We start from the raw sequence: 15,115 nt of genomic DNA, 5'->3' as shown, positions 1-15,115 counted from the left end.
ATCGGTATGAAATAAGCGATAACGTAGCTCCGTAAAGGTGGGTTCATAGCTCTCCGTTCATCCGTTGCGTTGATCCGTCAAACGGATAGTACAATACAATTTGTTAAGGTTCATAGCAATCCGTTCATATCGTACGTTTACAAGGTATAACCATAACTTCAATTATATTTTGTACTGTATCCACCGTGATCTATTCAGTACGTGGAAACTACTATCAGATTATCACCGCGAAGAACGTAATAGGCGAACACTGTTAAATTTGGTCTTAAACGTCAACATAAGAAACATAACCTTACTCTTGTTAAAAAATAACGGACCAACGGAAACGTACATGTTCAACTTCAACCAACTTTTCCGTTGTAAATGGACGACGTACGGTTTAAAAAATTACTGTGTTCTGATTGGCTAACGGATAAACGGAAACGTATGAATGGAGAGCTATGAACCCACCTTAAGGGGTAAGGGAAAATCGTAGAACAATTGGTACCTTGCACATGTGCGATTTGATTTTCTCGTTTGCGTCACGTGTTGTCAAACTGACGTGCTTGTGGTTACTTACGTTTAAGTTTGTCGTACCAAAGGTTATTTGCTTTTCATATTCATAGGTAAACGAATATGGATAGTGACGGTATCATAATCATAGCGCCTCTAGTGTTAATACACCTTCAACACGAATGTTTAACGGTCGAACACCTTTTCATCTTAATAAAAAAAAACATGAACACGGCAACACCGCGCGCAGTTATTCAATCTTTTGATACAAAACATGTGATAAATCGCTAACGAACCCGCACGATCCGTAACGATTGCACCTGATTCCGAAAGCGATAAGGTATGAAATGAAATGGGACACGGTCAACTCGCCACCGGACCACTCACCATCGACCGACTAGCCAACCGGACAACTCGCCAACGCGACAACTCGCCAACGGGACAACTCGCCAACGCGACAACTGGCCAACGGAACAACTCGCCAACGGGACAACTCGCCACCGCGACAACTCGCCAACGGACGACTCGCCACTGCGACAACTCGCTAACGGGCGACTCGCCAGTGCGACAACTCGCCAACGAAATATTATAAAGGCCCTTGTACACGTTCGGCCAACTAGTTGGTCCAAATAAGTTGGGTCAACAGTGTTTACACATTGGGCCAACTAGTTGGGCCAATGAGTTGGTCACCAGGTGACCAACGTTAGGTTGTCAGTTTTCATTGGCCATTTACTATAATAGTGTAGATTTCATTTTGAGTGTCCTGTAGATTATGGATGTGGCCGAACGTGTACAAGGGCCTTAAGACGTTTCGGTAACTTCCACAACAGTTGTGTCTTATGAACGCGACCAATGGCGTTTAGTTCATTGCTACGAGGTTCATTGTTATCTGTAATCTGAGTAGGTCTTATGTATTGTGAGGTTAAATGTAAATGAATATTGAAAAAATTAGCAGGTTAAATGTGATATTTCTGTTTTATTACATATTTCAACCTCAAATGGTAGCTTAAAGATGAATCAAATAACTCATCTTTCAACAGAAGTTCTTATTAAAATATTTGAGTACTGTCCAATATCTACTTTAGGTGTACTTCAAAGAACTTGTAAAAGGTTCTATAAAATAATACAGAAAGCTACAACATTAGGAAATGTAACTCCTATTTTAAGTACAAATCAATTACATAGCGAGATGCGAAACAGGTACCTACTTTAAAAATATGCTTATTGTTTATTGTAAAGAATCCTCTTTTAGATGTAACAAATTTTTTGATCTAAAACATAAGTATCGTATTTCTCGAAACTGGATGAATGGTATTTATCAAGAATGTATATTGGCCAAAGACAAGAAAAGGTATATTCCATATCTTGTCCTACAAAAGGACAGGTTGTGGTTAAGTAAAGCAAATCGAATACATTTGTATAAAAGGAACAGGCGTGGCATGTCATATTCAACGTTTATAGCAATGCAGAGCAAGTCGGATATATGTAAATTTGCTATACAGAAAAATTGTCTTGTTAGTGGTCAAAGGTATGAAAATCAAACCATCTACTTTTTTTTAATCTGTTGTCTTTATAGGGATGGTAGTGTATTTATTTCGAATTTAAAATCGGATCGTTTACATTTAGAAAATTGTCATAGATTGGATATTGAAGCAATTAATTTTGTCGACGATTTTTTTGTAACTGGATCAAAGGATACATATGTGAAACTGTGGCCTTTAAAACAGGAACTTCAACATCCTTATGTACCAATTTCCAGTGTTAGCGTTGGTGATCGTATTTGGTCAAGCGCGACAAGCTCGAAAAATTCATTACTAGTTATAGGAACTGGTGGGCATAATGGTGTAGCACCTATTCAAATTTTAGATTTAAGTAGGTAGGTATTTCCACATTATCAGCAAATCAATGTTATTTATGTAGCTGAAAGCACAGGCCAAGTACAGTAGGCCGAGCAGAAGGCGGTGTATGGAGTAGTGGCTGCAATTGATGGACTTGTTTTGAAATGCAAACTTATATTCTTATTGAACCTAGATGGAGTGTCACAAAAATTGCACGCCCAACTCGCAGCCACTACTTCATACACCTGTAAGTGGCGGAGTACTACTGTGTCTTTAGGCAATGCGCTCTATTGAAATTATCTTTTATGCTTAATAAGATTTCTCGAGGACATACCTACAGTTATAAAAATAGGGGGTTTCCATTTAAAAAAAGTTGTCAAATTAATTTTTGATGTTAGTTTTTGCACCTCCTGGATTTATTTATGATCCAAATATGAACAGTAAGTTTATCAAACCCCACAGACGAAAATAAAAAAAAAGCAATACTTATCACTTTTCAAGACTTGCATGATTTTGACGTTATGCAGACTTTTCTTGTTGAATTCGGACGCGATCTTGTTAATTTTTGATTATGAGGGTGACAAAAAAATCGAATTTTCTTTACCGTAATACAAGGTCAAGTCTACAGACAACCACCACAGTATGTAGGAATAAATTTGGTGATAGAGAGAACCAAAACAAATATTTTAAACAGGGCCTAACACTTAAACAAGCTTAAAAAGTCATTATGCAAACATAAATGACGAGAGCGTATTTTCCTCCTCATAATTTTAATGCTAGGACCGGGAAAAAATGCCGGTAGGCACGAAATCCATACTCTATTCTCTTTCAAATTTTATTGTCGAAGTTAATGAAAAATAGTGGGGCGTATACAAATACAAACATATTTTGAAATGGGCATTACTTTTATTTTTATTCGAGGTGTCTACATATGAAATTTTTTTAATGCTTTCTTAAACAGCATTTGGCATTGTCTACATTAGAAATTTCATTGAACACCTTCATAAATATAACAGTTTAATTCAAAGTGCCTACGCATGGTACATATTTCATTTAACTGCTTTCATAAATAAGAAATTGCCTATGCGCATGCGTAAAACCAAATTTTGCAATTGTTGTTAGATTTGTCTTTATTCCAAATGCCTTTGTATAAAATTTCATTTAATGCTTTCATAAAAAAGAAATTGGCATGCGCATGCGTAAAACCAAATTTTGCAATTGTTGTTAGATTTGTCTTTATTCCAAATGCCTTTGTATAAAATTTCATTTATATGCTTTCATAAAAAAGAAAGTTGGCATTGCGCATGCGCAAAACCATATTTTGAAAACGTCGTTAATTTTATTTATATTCGTAGTGTTTACATATAAAGTTTTATTTAAATAACTTATAAATAAAAAAGTTAGAATTGCACATGCGTTAAACCAAATTTTTGACACTGCGCATGCACAAATCCAAAAAATCTCGGTATGCACGGAATCCTTGGACCAAACGATTTTTCACATTGAGGAAAATACGCTAAAAAGAGATAAAAAATTGCATTTATTTCTTGGCATCTTTTTCTCAGCACACATAAGACTTATCACTCGCTTATAAAGACACATCTTTGAGTATGTAGGTTTTTAGGTATGCCCTTTCCGATTTTGTAAAAAATTTTCTCAAATTCTGATTCGGATCAATTTGGTATGTGATGTTTTAGACATGAAATTTATGAATCTCAAATTAGTTTTTAAAAATTTGAAAAAAACCATTGCAATTCTTGGCTAGTCAACGAAAATGGCAAGAATTCCATGAAATTTGCTGTGTACATACATCATGACTTAAAATGTCAAACTTTTTTTCTTCGAGCTAGATGGGTGTCCCCCCTATAGGTCGACAGGTGTTTGACATGAGAATTCATTTGTAATACTTTTCCGTGTAATAGTTTTTTTTTTCTTCTTCAGGAGGGGAAATGCAATGACGCACTAAGTGTGGAGCTCCCCCAGATACCGGGTATACCCACTAAAACCCATCCTGAGGCATCGACTACTATGGTCATTTGCCTTATTAAATATATATAGGTATCAGTGTAATTTAGATTTTAGATATTAGGCCAGTATTTCTAAGATATATTATAACTGCTCCACATTGATCTTTATTTGTTAAGGTTTCTATTATTTCTTCACTCAGGTTACTGTACTCTTTCTACATTATATTTGGGACACACACAAAGTACATGATCTACAGTTAGGTTGATTAAACATTGTTCGCATTGGGGAGGATTTTGATTCGTCAAAAGAAATGAATGCGTGAGGGAAGTATGTTCCAACCTGAGCCGATATATCTTCTCAAGATTGTATCTTCCCAATTTTCCGTTTTAATACATAAAACGTATGTAGTTCTAAAATTAGGTATGTATGTTATTATAAAAAGGTGTCGTTTTAACAAGATTCCTTTTAGGTAAATTTCTATCTATCTATGGTACCAGGTATCATTTATAGGTTTATATACCAGGTGGTGCACGATAAGTAGGAACATAGCGATTTAACATGGGAAATTAGTTTTATGCAATATCCTGCCCTCCTGTACATTTTACAGAAACCACTGTAAAGTTTAAAGTGGTTCAGAATTAAAAAGTGCATACAAAACTGTTTTTACATGTTTTATTAAGCTTTTGGTATGTATACCCGCAAATTTAAAAATAAATATCAACATTTCTGTTATTAGTAGCAATTCATAAAACAACAAAAGTCATGGCTATTGCTACTAATAACAGAAATGTTGACATTTATTTTTAAATTTGCGGGTTAGCGTAATAAAACATGTAAAAACAGTGTTGTATGCACCTTTTAATTCTGAACAACTTTAAACTGTAACTGTTTTTTTCTGTAAAATGTACAGGAGGGCAGGATATTGCATAAAACTAATTTGCCATGTAAGCCCATGTTAAATCCCTATGTTCCTACTTACCGTGCACCACCCTGTATATCACTTCCAAGAAATACTCACTTTCGTAATCATGAACCGATGTTGATCAATTACCACGCCATATTAGAACAAAATGGCGGAAAGAAATTTACCCCATATATATAAGAGATATATATGATTTACCCACACCTGATCGCCCAGGATTTTTTTTAACTCAATTCGCATATTGTATAATGTTGAAAATAACAAAAGATTAACGATTTAAGTCAATTTCACGATATTTAAAATTAATATCGAATATCGACCATTAAATGATATTAAAAAGTTCAATTGTAACCAGGTATCAAATTCCTTCCAACAGCATCCTAGCTCAAACCAGATATTAAACAAGCATAAAATAGTATATTATATATCAAGGGACTAAAGAGTGTGCCCCAAGGGTGCAGATTTTTGCCCGAAACATATAGTTTAAGAGCCTGTGACTGCCAGACCTAAGTTATTTTATAAAAGCTGAAAGTTTCTCAGCGCATGCATCCAACACAGGCAGGTACGATGGACTCCTCGTGGCTTTGGTAGGTAGCAGGCACCCAAGATGTATAAGATATAAACTTACTTATAGTAAATTATAAAGCGCAATTTTTGTGTATTTTTCTTTGGAAGAATATAACTCAGACACTTTACACCGTGGCAACCCCTTGCCAGACACCCTTCAAGTTCAAGAAATTGTAACTGTGCTTTATACAATCTGAATTTTATTCATGTTACTAGGGTAACTATTATAAATTGTCTTGTAAATGAGGACAAATCTTTTACATACCTATCAACGCTGTATTGCAATAACTTGATTGGCTTCTATTAATTAGATTTACAGTAATATCGGAACTGGGAAAAGATTTTCCCATTGGTGCGGGCGTTTTGGGATTGAAATGGGAAGACCCACATACGTTACTGTCGTGCGGTTATGACAAAAGCATCCGTAATTGGGACATGCGAAGTGGGCAGTGTGTACAAGTGTGGACAGATCCATTTAATGCGACTATATATTGTTTCGAAACAGATAACTGCTGCACACTAGTAGCGGGAACGCAAACTAATGGAAGAGTGGTGTTATGGGATATGCGAACAGTGCGTTATGTGCAAGTATGAAGCGAAGGAAGAGTTAATCAGTTATATATTATTGTTTTTTGCAGATGTATTTTATGGAAGTTTGTAAGACATCTTTTAAAAGCTCCCCAATATATAGTTTATCTTTTGACGCTTTTGAGTTGTTTGCTGCTTCGGATTGCAATTTAACAGTTTTAGACTTTTCTGTACATTCAGGGATAGAAAAAAATTATAATATGTATGGAATGTGAAATTCTTAAAACAATATATATATTTTTCTCCAATTTTGATATTTTGATTTCACTTAAACTTTTCATTTGTGAATGTTAGGAATGACCTATAAAGGTTGTGTACCTAAAGGATGGATTGAGTGCCGATCATCAACATGTTAGGTTATTTCACACATTTGAATAAGTCTTGGTGAGACCTATCACTCTCTCTTTGTGAGTTCCGAGTTCTGACACTCGGTTTTGGAGATATTCACATTTAAATTGTTAACTTCATGAGCCCACCCTATGTATTGAAACCTTTAAATAAAAAAACCTTCTACAAGGTCCAAGTGCTGAGCCCAATTCCTCAGACGAACGGACGGACGGAATTGCCGCACAGGAATAATCTAAAAAGCATTATGCGGATCACTCTGTAATTGGACGCAAGCCTGTTTAGGGCTCAGAATATGAGAGGGATAATAAATAAATAATGTGTAAGCTGTATTTTTCATAATAATACTCTAAAAAATGGTTTATTTAAGTGACATTAATACTTTACTTACAGTACTTTTAGATAACTTGGAAGTTCATTGGTCTGTCTTGCTCACCTCTTGTCGAAAAACCAAAACGTCGTAGTAATGGTATGACAGGTGTACTCCGAAAGAGACTTCCCTAAGTTCCCACGGGAACGGAAAAAAACGGGAACGAGGTGTAATGATCCTAGGGGTCTCCTCTAGCGACATTGAAAATGATGCCTTACTCTAAACTTACCATTGGCAACTCTGGGAAAAAACACAAACAAAAATGTCAAATTGTACGATACGATATGAGCAACATCACACTCATAATCCACTCTTCGTGAACATCGAAATAAATACCTAATAAAACAAATAATGGTATAACCACTTGTACAGTACGTATAACAAACAAACATGATTCATATAACGGTACTCAAAACAAAAGCATGGAGTACGCCATGTTTGAATATCGGCATTTTCTGCAAAATCAGCAAAATATAAATAATAACAAATTGTGACAAAAAATTCAATGATTAATAGTTAATACAAGAAAGAGAGTAAAATGGTTACTACCTGTAAATACACCTTCAAAACGCAACAAACAAAATAATCAAGCAGAAAAAAACCGGAATAGAGTGATGTCATCCATTTTCTATTTTCCACCACAGACCATTTTCTCCTACAGAAATACACAGGGTGAGTTTTTTTCATTATTTACAGAAGTATGCAAAGAACACAAACTTCATTTTTTTTAGCAACCATAGTTGGCTTCGACATTTTTAAAAAGTGCATTTTGTTCTGTTTACAGTGATACAAGGTTCGTTGTACCATTATACGAGCCCTAATACATAAATGTTCGGACACTCAAAATTTTAAAAATATTATAACTTAAAATCATTTATAAAGTGCAATTGTTCCAGTCCATTTGCAGACATACTGCCCCACATCATTACCTACACCACTGGGGAATTTTACAGCACGCTTTAAGCAATCTTTGTGAAATGCTTTGTTTTCCGATTGGATAACTCTTTCTCGATTATCGCCTGCACTGATATCAAATCGAGATTCATCACAAAAAATGATTTTTTTCCAGTCTTGGTAAGACCACACATACCGTTCCCGAGCCCAAGCCAACCTCTTCTTTATTGTTTTTCTGTTTTAAAGATTTTATTCTTTCGCCTCTTTAGAAAAGTATTTTCTAAGGCTCACTAATTTTAATCTCAAGATCCACTTACTTTATAAAAATGTAAACCTGATTTGTGGATCCACCTTTGACAGGTTTAGCGAGAATGATGAGCATTTGTTACTTCGTTCCATTTTACCCTCGATTTTATCGTAAGATTCCGTACTGTGTCTCTTTGTCCAGATTTGCAAATGGTTACCAGCGCTCTTTGCATTCTAGGGGCAACTTTTGGCGGTCTTCCTGTGTTGTTTCCTGCTACTTCGATTGATGCTGTTTTCACATACTTTGTTACAATATCTGCCACCGTGGACATGGACAAATTGAATTGCTGACCTATTGTCCTGAAGGATTTTCCCTTATGAAACCATTTTACTATTAATTGTCGAATTTCTTTCCGTCTCGCTTTGCCACATGCCATTTTTTCTTTTAACAAAATGTCAAAGTGTACTGACAGGTTATAAAAGTTATTATTTTTTGTTTTTCTCCTGCTATCTAGATCAAGCTATCAAATATGGTGTCCGAACATTTATGTGTCAGTTAATTTCGCCGGTTTTCCCATTTTTATGGTGTGAGAGCGTTAAAAAAAATTGTTTTTTGCTATTAAACATAAACAATAAACTTATAATACATATTTCTGTATAAGATATTTGCGGCTTTATTGACATTGACCATAGGTGCTCTCGTACTTGCATTTGGTTGTGCGGCAGAGCACCGTCGTGTTGAAACCAGCGTAAAATACGCCTTGTTTTCAAATCCAACATATCTTGAAATTCATTTGGCAGAAAATGAAAGGTCCAGGAATTCGCGATCCAATAATTCCGCACCAAACATGAAATCCAAATTTTCTTTGGGGCGTTCAACAATGAACAGCAGTATTTTGTTTGTTTATTGTTTTCCATGGCAGATACGATCTACTTTTAATAGTGTATTGAAATGATCATTATTTAACTTTCACAATTAATAATATAATTTGTTGAAATTTTAAGTAAGGACAAACATGGGATATAGTAAAAATCAGATGTGCGCATGGGCAGACTGCCCAATGCCAACTTTCTTATTTATGGAGATTATGTTCAAATTTGCTTCTAGTAAAGGCAAACATATCTCATTTTCATTGTGCTACCGGTCCACCAAAACCCCCAAGTCCACCTTTGGAGAAAATGTCTCCCAAAAGTCCTTCTTTAACCTCACGGTCCTTCTTTTTTAGATTCTTAAAAATGAGAAATGATTGTTTATTTCGTGGAATTTGATGCTACTCAGTCTTGTTCAGTTTACTAGTTTTGTGAAATCTTGGAAGGTTTTTCTCATTCTCTTTTTAAAAATTTTATTTGTTATAATATTGAGCACTTGGTTTTCACATTCTTTTTGTATCTGGTACCATAGGAAGTACCGCGTTATTGAAAACATTTTAGTATCTACTATTATTTTCGGAAATGGCAGCGTGCAAATACTCATAGGAGTGGTTTCCCGATCATGCGTAACTTAAACTAAAACTTCGATCCATAAATTCTACCTCCTCCATTTCTAATAATTACAGGTTGTTTGTCATATTGTGTGAAAGTATGTGTACATAAACAAAATTGTAACGTACCCAAGTCAGCCGCGAACGACTGCGCAACTCAAAATTTAAAATTACACTCTTCCCACCTAAGTTACCTGAACCCCATGATACATGATCGTCTAGACAAAGCTACTCAGCAAACATTTACTTAAGGACCATTGCTGGCAAGACATATTTATAATTAAACAGTAATGGCAAACAGCACTGGGCACGAATGTCCACCTGGCCATTAGTTGGTGATGGTTTTGTATCTTGCTATAACTTTCTCGACACAGGGCCACCGATTTTCCACATAGGAAACACAGTATATGGCGTGCACTAATGGCCACTTTCCATGCCCAGTTTGTAACACAGTTAAACAATATAAATATTTTATATTGAAAGGTACACCACAATATTAAGTTAATAACACATACTACTGGCATAGAACTTGTGGTATACATGTCAAACCAAATTATACAGAAGAACGGAAAACCTCTAACTAGTGGATGCCTTAGAATACACAATACACTTATGATTGTATAAACAAGAATCAACATAAAATTCAATGGCAAGATTAACATTGTTTATTTCAATAGTTTCAAATATTTTTAAAGTCTAACACTTCTACATTTAAAGTCGATTTACGTAATTAAAAAAGTTCTTGATGTCTAATTTATACGCATCTGCATTAAAATCGGCATCTTTGGTCAGAGTATGTAGGTGTATCGAACCATTATCTGTAGCAAGAATCTGAAAGGAACTATTTTAACATTTTGGTACTACACAAGATTAGGTACTTGCCATATACGATGTTTCGCTCTCTTTTAATTGCGATTTTGATAATTTCATGACTGTAATTTTCTCTTTAAAAGGCACTGAGTAAATAGGCAATAAATCGCTAATTTTTAAATCCCAAACGTGAATTGTGTTTGACGAATCTTTCACATAAAATAAACACGGTTTGTCACTGCACCATTGTATACATTCTACGCCGCTGTGTACATTTTCATTTTTATTTGATAAAGCTATTAGGGTTTTCTGCAATGTGCTGGAATATAAAGTAATTGTCCCGTTGTCATGCCCTGCTAAGAAATATTGAGATGAAAATGGGCAACCCGTCAAACAATTTACTTGCGATGGTATTCCTGAAAATATGTGGCATAATCGCCAGTTAGCAGTAAAAACGCATACCCGAATAATATTTTTTAGGTCTTGCTTTCGGAGTCGTACTTAAACAGTGAATAATATACCCATAATTCGTTGAAATGAGAATGTGGTGTGTGTCTAAGAAGTTAACTATCATATCCGTGCAAAGCAAATTCACTAACTCTGGATGAGACTGATTAAGGCACATTTTCTTACTTTGCACAACCGATATTTGGTTCCAGTACAGTAAGTTTTGAGAAGATTTACATTTCTTGATGATGACCCATACAATTAATGTACCAATTTCATCTAATGAACATACCTGTAAAATAATTATACTATATCTGAATTGTTACAATATTATCCATTTCGTACTTACTTGACTTTTTGCAGCGGCATCTGTGTTTACTGAGAAAATGTCTTCTTCTTTTAATTCCAACTGTAATATGGATACTATTCTTGAAGTATGCCCTTTGTGCACCTCGGTTGTGTAGTTTGGTTGTTCATATACTATGTCTTGCACTGTATTAACATTTTTGTTCGAGTCTGTCAGGCTCCATATTGACAAGGTTCTGTAAGAGATTTATAGATTCTGATAACTAATAATGCTCATTGATCTGTCATTTAATTATAGCAAAGAGTATTATAGATAGCTACCATGTGTAAACCAAACTAGTCTCAACATTGTATAACTTTGGTAAAATGGACAGAATGTGAATATAAAATTTTAGGTGGGTGAAAGTCAAATGAATTGAATGCTTTTCCTATCATTTGATCTATTTTAGATATCAATTAGAGACAGCTGATAAAAGACTTATGATCTTGATCACTCATTTGAGAGAAACTCTAGCTAGGGTCCAGTACACGCTCCGTCCCCTTCCACGTGGTATGCTATCGTTTTCTGTACGTACTCTAAATTGCATCATAGGCCAAAGGGCGCTCTCTATCTGGAGGTGGTTGCCACCTCTTCTCGGGAGTGTAAATTTTTGCAATTATAATTTGACCACAGGAATAGATAGAAAAACTAATTTCAAAATCGCTGTCTAAAAGCCCCCCCCCCCCCGGAAAATTTCTTGAGATGCTGTTTTTAAAAGTAAAACGTGCATAACTCTTACATACGACAACCAATTGGTCTCAGATTTTGCATACGCATGCCTTTAGTGATGTTAAGTTAAACTTTAGGAAATGGGGGGGGGGGGTAAACACATGTTCTACCCTTCATGGTATTCTAATGAAAGGTCTCATCGAAATAAATGGGTTTGTACAAATTATAACTTTCCCGTGCGACTCTTTCGTTTCTACAAACTACTGCCCTTCTTTTTGTCCTCTTATCAAAGTACGTGGTGGAGGGGGAAGGGGGGGAGTGGAACTAGTTTTATCCTTCATGGTTCTCTAATAAAGGTCCCAACGAAAGGGATTAATTTCTACCAACCATAGCCCTTCTCCTCGACCTCTTATCGTGATCGGGTATATTCCCTTATACCTGAAGGAAGGATTGTCGTAAGAGGGTACTCACAAAGGGCGATTGAGACGTCTGCAAGAAATATTTTCATAGGTGATGTCAAAACAAAAGCTATTTCGGTTAAAAAATGCGCTTTATCAGCACAAGAGTTGTGCACAATTTATACTTGTTTTGTAAAGTTAATACTTGTCTAGTTATTCGCGACTGAAGGTATGAGTAGACAAAATCAATTTTTTTCATGGGTTATTCGCGAAAAATTTGAAAAGTAGGTGGTTTATTAAAAAAACTTTGGAGACAAAATAATAGCTTTTAAAAAAACAAAGAAAATGGTTTATTAATGATTGATGTTTGACCAATACGAACCGAGTTATGGCTTGTCAAGAGCTAAATTACGGATTTTGTGAATAATGTCCTTCTCTTTAACATAACTCCAAAACAACTAGAGATAGGTAGGTATGTAAAAAAACTACAGCATGAAGTTGTAAGTTTTTAAATTCCAAACATTTACCTCGGCGAGGATTTTCTGTACGACAAAAATTAAGTGAGATATATACATTTATTTAGTAGAGAATAAAATTAGTTTTATGCGAGTGGGACTTTCAATCCCTGTAAATGTAACTAAACCATTACAACAGTCAAAAGTTTGACAAGAGCATCTGAGCGCACTTACCTATTTAGGAAAGTGATTTTCAAGATATTTTAATTGATGTAGCGTTGAAGGTAAACTAGGGAGTAGGGGTAAAGTTGTAAATACTTTGATATAAAGTGTCTTACAAATAATAAGCAAACTTACCCATCTTCAAGACCTCCGATGACCAAATGGTTCGTTTGACAAGTAAAACAACAGCTTAATATTCCAGGCACTTTTAAAATTCTTTCTGGCTCTTCACAATTTAATATATTCCAGATACATGCAATACTATTATTAATAAAATCTTTGTCCATATTACCCTCCTGGCTGGCTTTCTCTCCATGCACTGTCAACAATTTGTTGCCAAAACAGTAACAAGCAAATGTGATCGGTTTACTTCTTAAAAATGGAGATGATTCTGTGTTAAATTGAATGTATCCGTTGCTAAAAGGTATTTCCGAGGAATTTGATAAAATTCTCTCGCTGAAATTGGATTGCGATTCGTAAACAAGATTAAGAATAAGTTGCGTGGCACTGAATAACTGTTTATGAAATTTGTCATAACTTAAATCCATTGTTTGCTGAATGTCGGAATTAACACAGTTCGTACCTGCATATTCCTGTTTATATAACTGAAGATAATTAGAATTGTCGCAATTAATTTTTGAGAATCTTATAGGATACTGAGTCCACTTATCGATTGTCTCTATAATTTCGGTTTGTACTTCCTCACATCCACTATCGTCACCTGTTTGAGTAGATATTTGCTTCGAATTTAAATTTCCGAAACTGCGAATGAACACATCGTAAGACACCGGAATCATTTCGATTAACGTAAAATTGCAATGGTCGAGCTTTATCATTTCTAATATATCCTTTCCTCTTTTTCTTTGTTTCTCCAAATGTTTGTTCTGTTGAATCTTTTTTTGTGCTTGAGCAAAATTTATATATTGTACGTTGCTCAGTAAGGACGACTTACTATCCTCGAAACCTTCGTCCGATAGAGAAGCCATATTGCTACGATTATTTTCTATTAGTCAACGATTTCTTTATTATTCTTAATGCTTAATGTTTTCTTATACTGAGCGTCGTGCATATCGTAATTACCAGAATCGAGCATTTTTTCTTCAGTACCTGCCGAGGTGATTACCTTCCGTGTGTTGCTATAGCTACTGCTGCTGCTGCTGCTGCTTGAATCATCCTCTAATATTTCACTTGCACTAAAATCTGTTGCGGTGGAACTCGAGGTTTGGTACTCTTCAAAATCGGATTCGTAAGAGTCGAAGTCATCCTCGTAATTGTTTTCTTCAGTATTTAAAGGTGCTGGTGGTGCGTCTACTTCTGCAGGATTTAAATTTATGATGCTACTTTTTTTTAAGGTAGCCGTTCTAGGGCGCTCACTTGTTGTGCTGGTGCTATTGGTGTTTGAATTAGATATAACTTTGTCTTTTGGCTGTGTATTTAGGTGATGTTGAATAGCATTTGCGTACATACTTTTACTAGGAAAATATTGCGTTTTTGAGACTCTGTTACTGGGTGGTGTAGTTGGTGGTTTTTTCTGCTTTGACCCATTATTTACAGAAGCTGTTAGTTTGCTTGTCACGGATCCTTTAGACGTTGCAGGCAAAGAGTTTTTTAATGTTGAGCTTCTATTTGTTGATGATAAGGTAGCTTTACTTGTTACCTTAGTTTTTTCTGTACCTGAAATGTTCCTCGTTTTTAAGGTCGCCTGCTTCTGCTTAACTAATGGTGATGCTGCTGCCGTTGTAGGATTTTTTATAGTAGTGCTCCCTATGGTTCTGCTAATTTTCTTGTGGTTCCTTTCTGTGCTACTTTCTCGTTGTTTAATTTTTGTAGGTTTTTGAGACGTCATTGCGCTACTTTTTGACATTTTAATTCCTAATTAAATAATACTACTCTAAAATATTAACACTGAAATTCACATATTTTAGATTTCACTGAAAATGAACACACAACTTGCCACACGTGCTGTTTTATAAGGGGGTTAAAATAATCAATGAAATGTCGGTTAATTTATGCATGGTTGGTTTCATTTTGAAATAATCAATAAGTGCAAGCCTGAG

The 15,115-nt window shown here is 35.2% G+C and overlaps 2 protein-coding genes across 2 annotated transcripts; one reads left to right on the top strand and one right to left on the bottom strand.

Moving 5' to 3' along the window:
* The first annotated feature begins 1,302 nt into the window (after positions 1 to 1,302).
* LOC116163147 (F-box/WD repeat-containing protein 4) lies at positions 1,303 to 6,590 on the top strand. The gene is made up of 5 exons (XM_031476996.1): positions 1,303 to 1,692; positions 1,745 to 2,020; positions 2,069 to 2,368; positions 6,099 to 6,375; positions 6,426 to 6,590. The coding sequence occupies exons 1-5, from the start codon at positions 1,505 to 1,507 to the stop codon at positions 6,588 to 6,590; spliced, it is 1,206 nt and encodes a 401-aa protein (XP_031332856.1). The 5' UTR covers positions 1,303 to 1,504.
* A 3,671-nt stretch (positions 6,591 to 10,261) lies between these two features.
* Positions 10,262 to 15,089, bottom strand: LOC116163158 (WD repeat-containing protein 60). The gene is given in 6 exon segments (XM_031477008.1): positions 10,262 to 10,542; positions 10,594 to 10,937; positions 10,984 to 11,260; positions 11,318 to 11,510; positions 13,194 to 14,067; positions 14,070 to 15,089. Coding segments are annotated over 6 exon segments (2,661 nt in total). The 5' UTR covers positions 14,923 to 15,089; the 3' UTR covers positions 10,262 to 10,422.
* Positions 15,090 to 15,115: the final 26 nt, after the last annotated feature.

The sequence above is a fragment of the Photinus pyralis genome, unplaced genomic scaffold, assembly GCF_008802855.1.
Source record: "Photinus pyralis isolate 1611_PpyrPB1 unplaced genomic scaffold, Ppyr1.3 Ppyr1.4_LG2, whole genome shotgun sequence".
In the NCBI taxonomy this organism is placed as follows: Eukaryota; Metazoa; Arthropoda; class Insecta; order Coleoptera; family Lampyridae; genus Photinus; species Photinus pyralis.
Note: the sequence above shows the minus strand (reverse complement) of the source record. Positions and strands in the feature narration are given on the sequence as shown.

What these genes read in the sequence shown, in the direction of transcription:
- LOC116163147 (XM_031476996.1), top strand. Translation starts at nt 1,505, where the DNA reads ATGAATCAAATAACTCATCTTTCAACAGAAGTTCTTATTAAAATATTT. An exon ending in CAAATTTTAGATTTAAGTAG is followed by an intron (nt 2,369 to 6,098) that starts GTAGGTATTTCC and finishes TCTATTAATTAG; the next exon opens with ATTTACAGTAATATCGGAAC. An exon ending in GAACAGTGCGTTATGTGCAA is followed by an intron (nt 6,376 to 6,425) that starts GTATGAAGCGAA and finishes TGTTTTTTGCAG; the next exon opens with ATGTATTTTATGGAAGTTTG.